Source organism: Myotis davidii, unplaced genomic scaffold, assembly GCF_000327345.1.
Source record: "Myotis davidii unplaced genomic scaffold, ASM32734v1 scaffold478, whole genome shotgun sequence".
Classification (NCBI taxonomy): domain Eukaryota; kingdom Metazoa; phylum Chordata; class Mammalia; order Chiroptera; family Vespertilionidae; genus Myotis; species Myotis davidii.
The window spans coordinates 2,785,806-2,786,072 of NW_006289570.1; the positions used below are offsets into that span (position 1 = coordinate 2,785,806).

The following is a 267-nucleotide window of genomic DNA, read 5'->3' on the forward strand; positions in this document are numbered from 1 at the left end:
GCCATACGGCTCCATGTTCATGCCCAGGATCGGGGGCTCGCCCAGCGCGCTCATGGCAGGGTCCACGGGGCCAGGAGGTCCCCCCGCGTGGAAAGCCGGAGCCTTAAAGTGGGTGTTCATGCTCAGTCCGGCCTCGTTAAAGTTCCTCTCGCCCTGGCCAGCGTTCCTGCTGTTGATCTGGGGCTCGAATTGGTCCAGCCCAAACATACTTGGCGCGGGGGTGGGGAAATCAATAGGGCATGACAGCCTGCTCTCCGCGGCCCGCCT

General features: G+C 64.0%; 1 protein-coding gene across 1 annotated transcript in view; it reads right to left on the reverse strand.

The window, feature by feature from the left end:
- Positions 1 to 261, reverse strand: part of MN1 (meningioma (disrupted in balanced translocation) 1) — a 40,405-nt gene extending 40,144 nt beyond the window's left edge. The window contains exon 1 of the mRNA XM_006762122.1: positions 3 to 261. Coding sequence (XP_006762185.1) covers positions 3 to 207 — 205 coding nt within the window. The 5' untranslated portion in view covers positions 208 to 261. The remainder of the gene's footprint in view (positions 1 to 2) is intronic.
- Between the last annotated feature and the right edge of the window lie 6 nt (positions 262 to 267).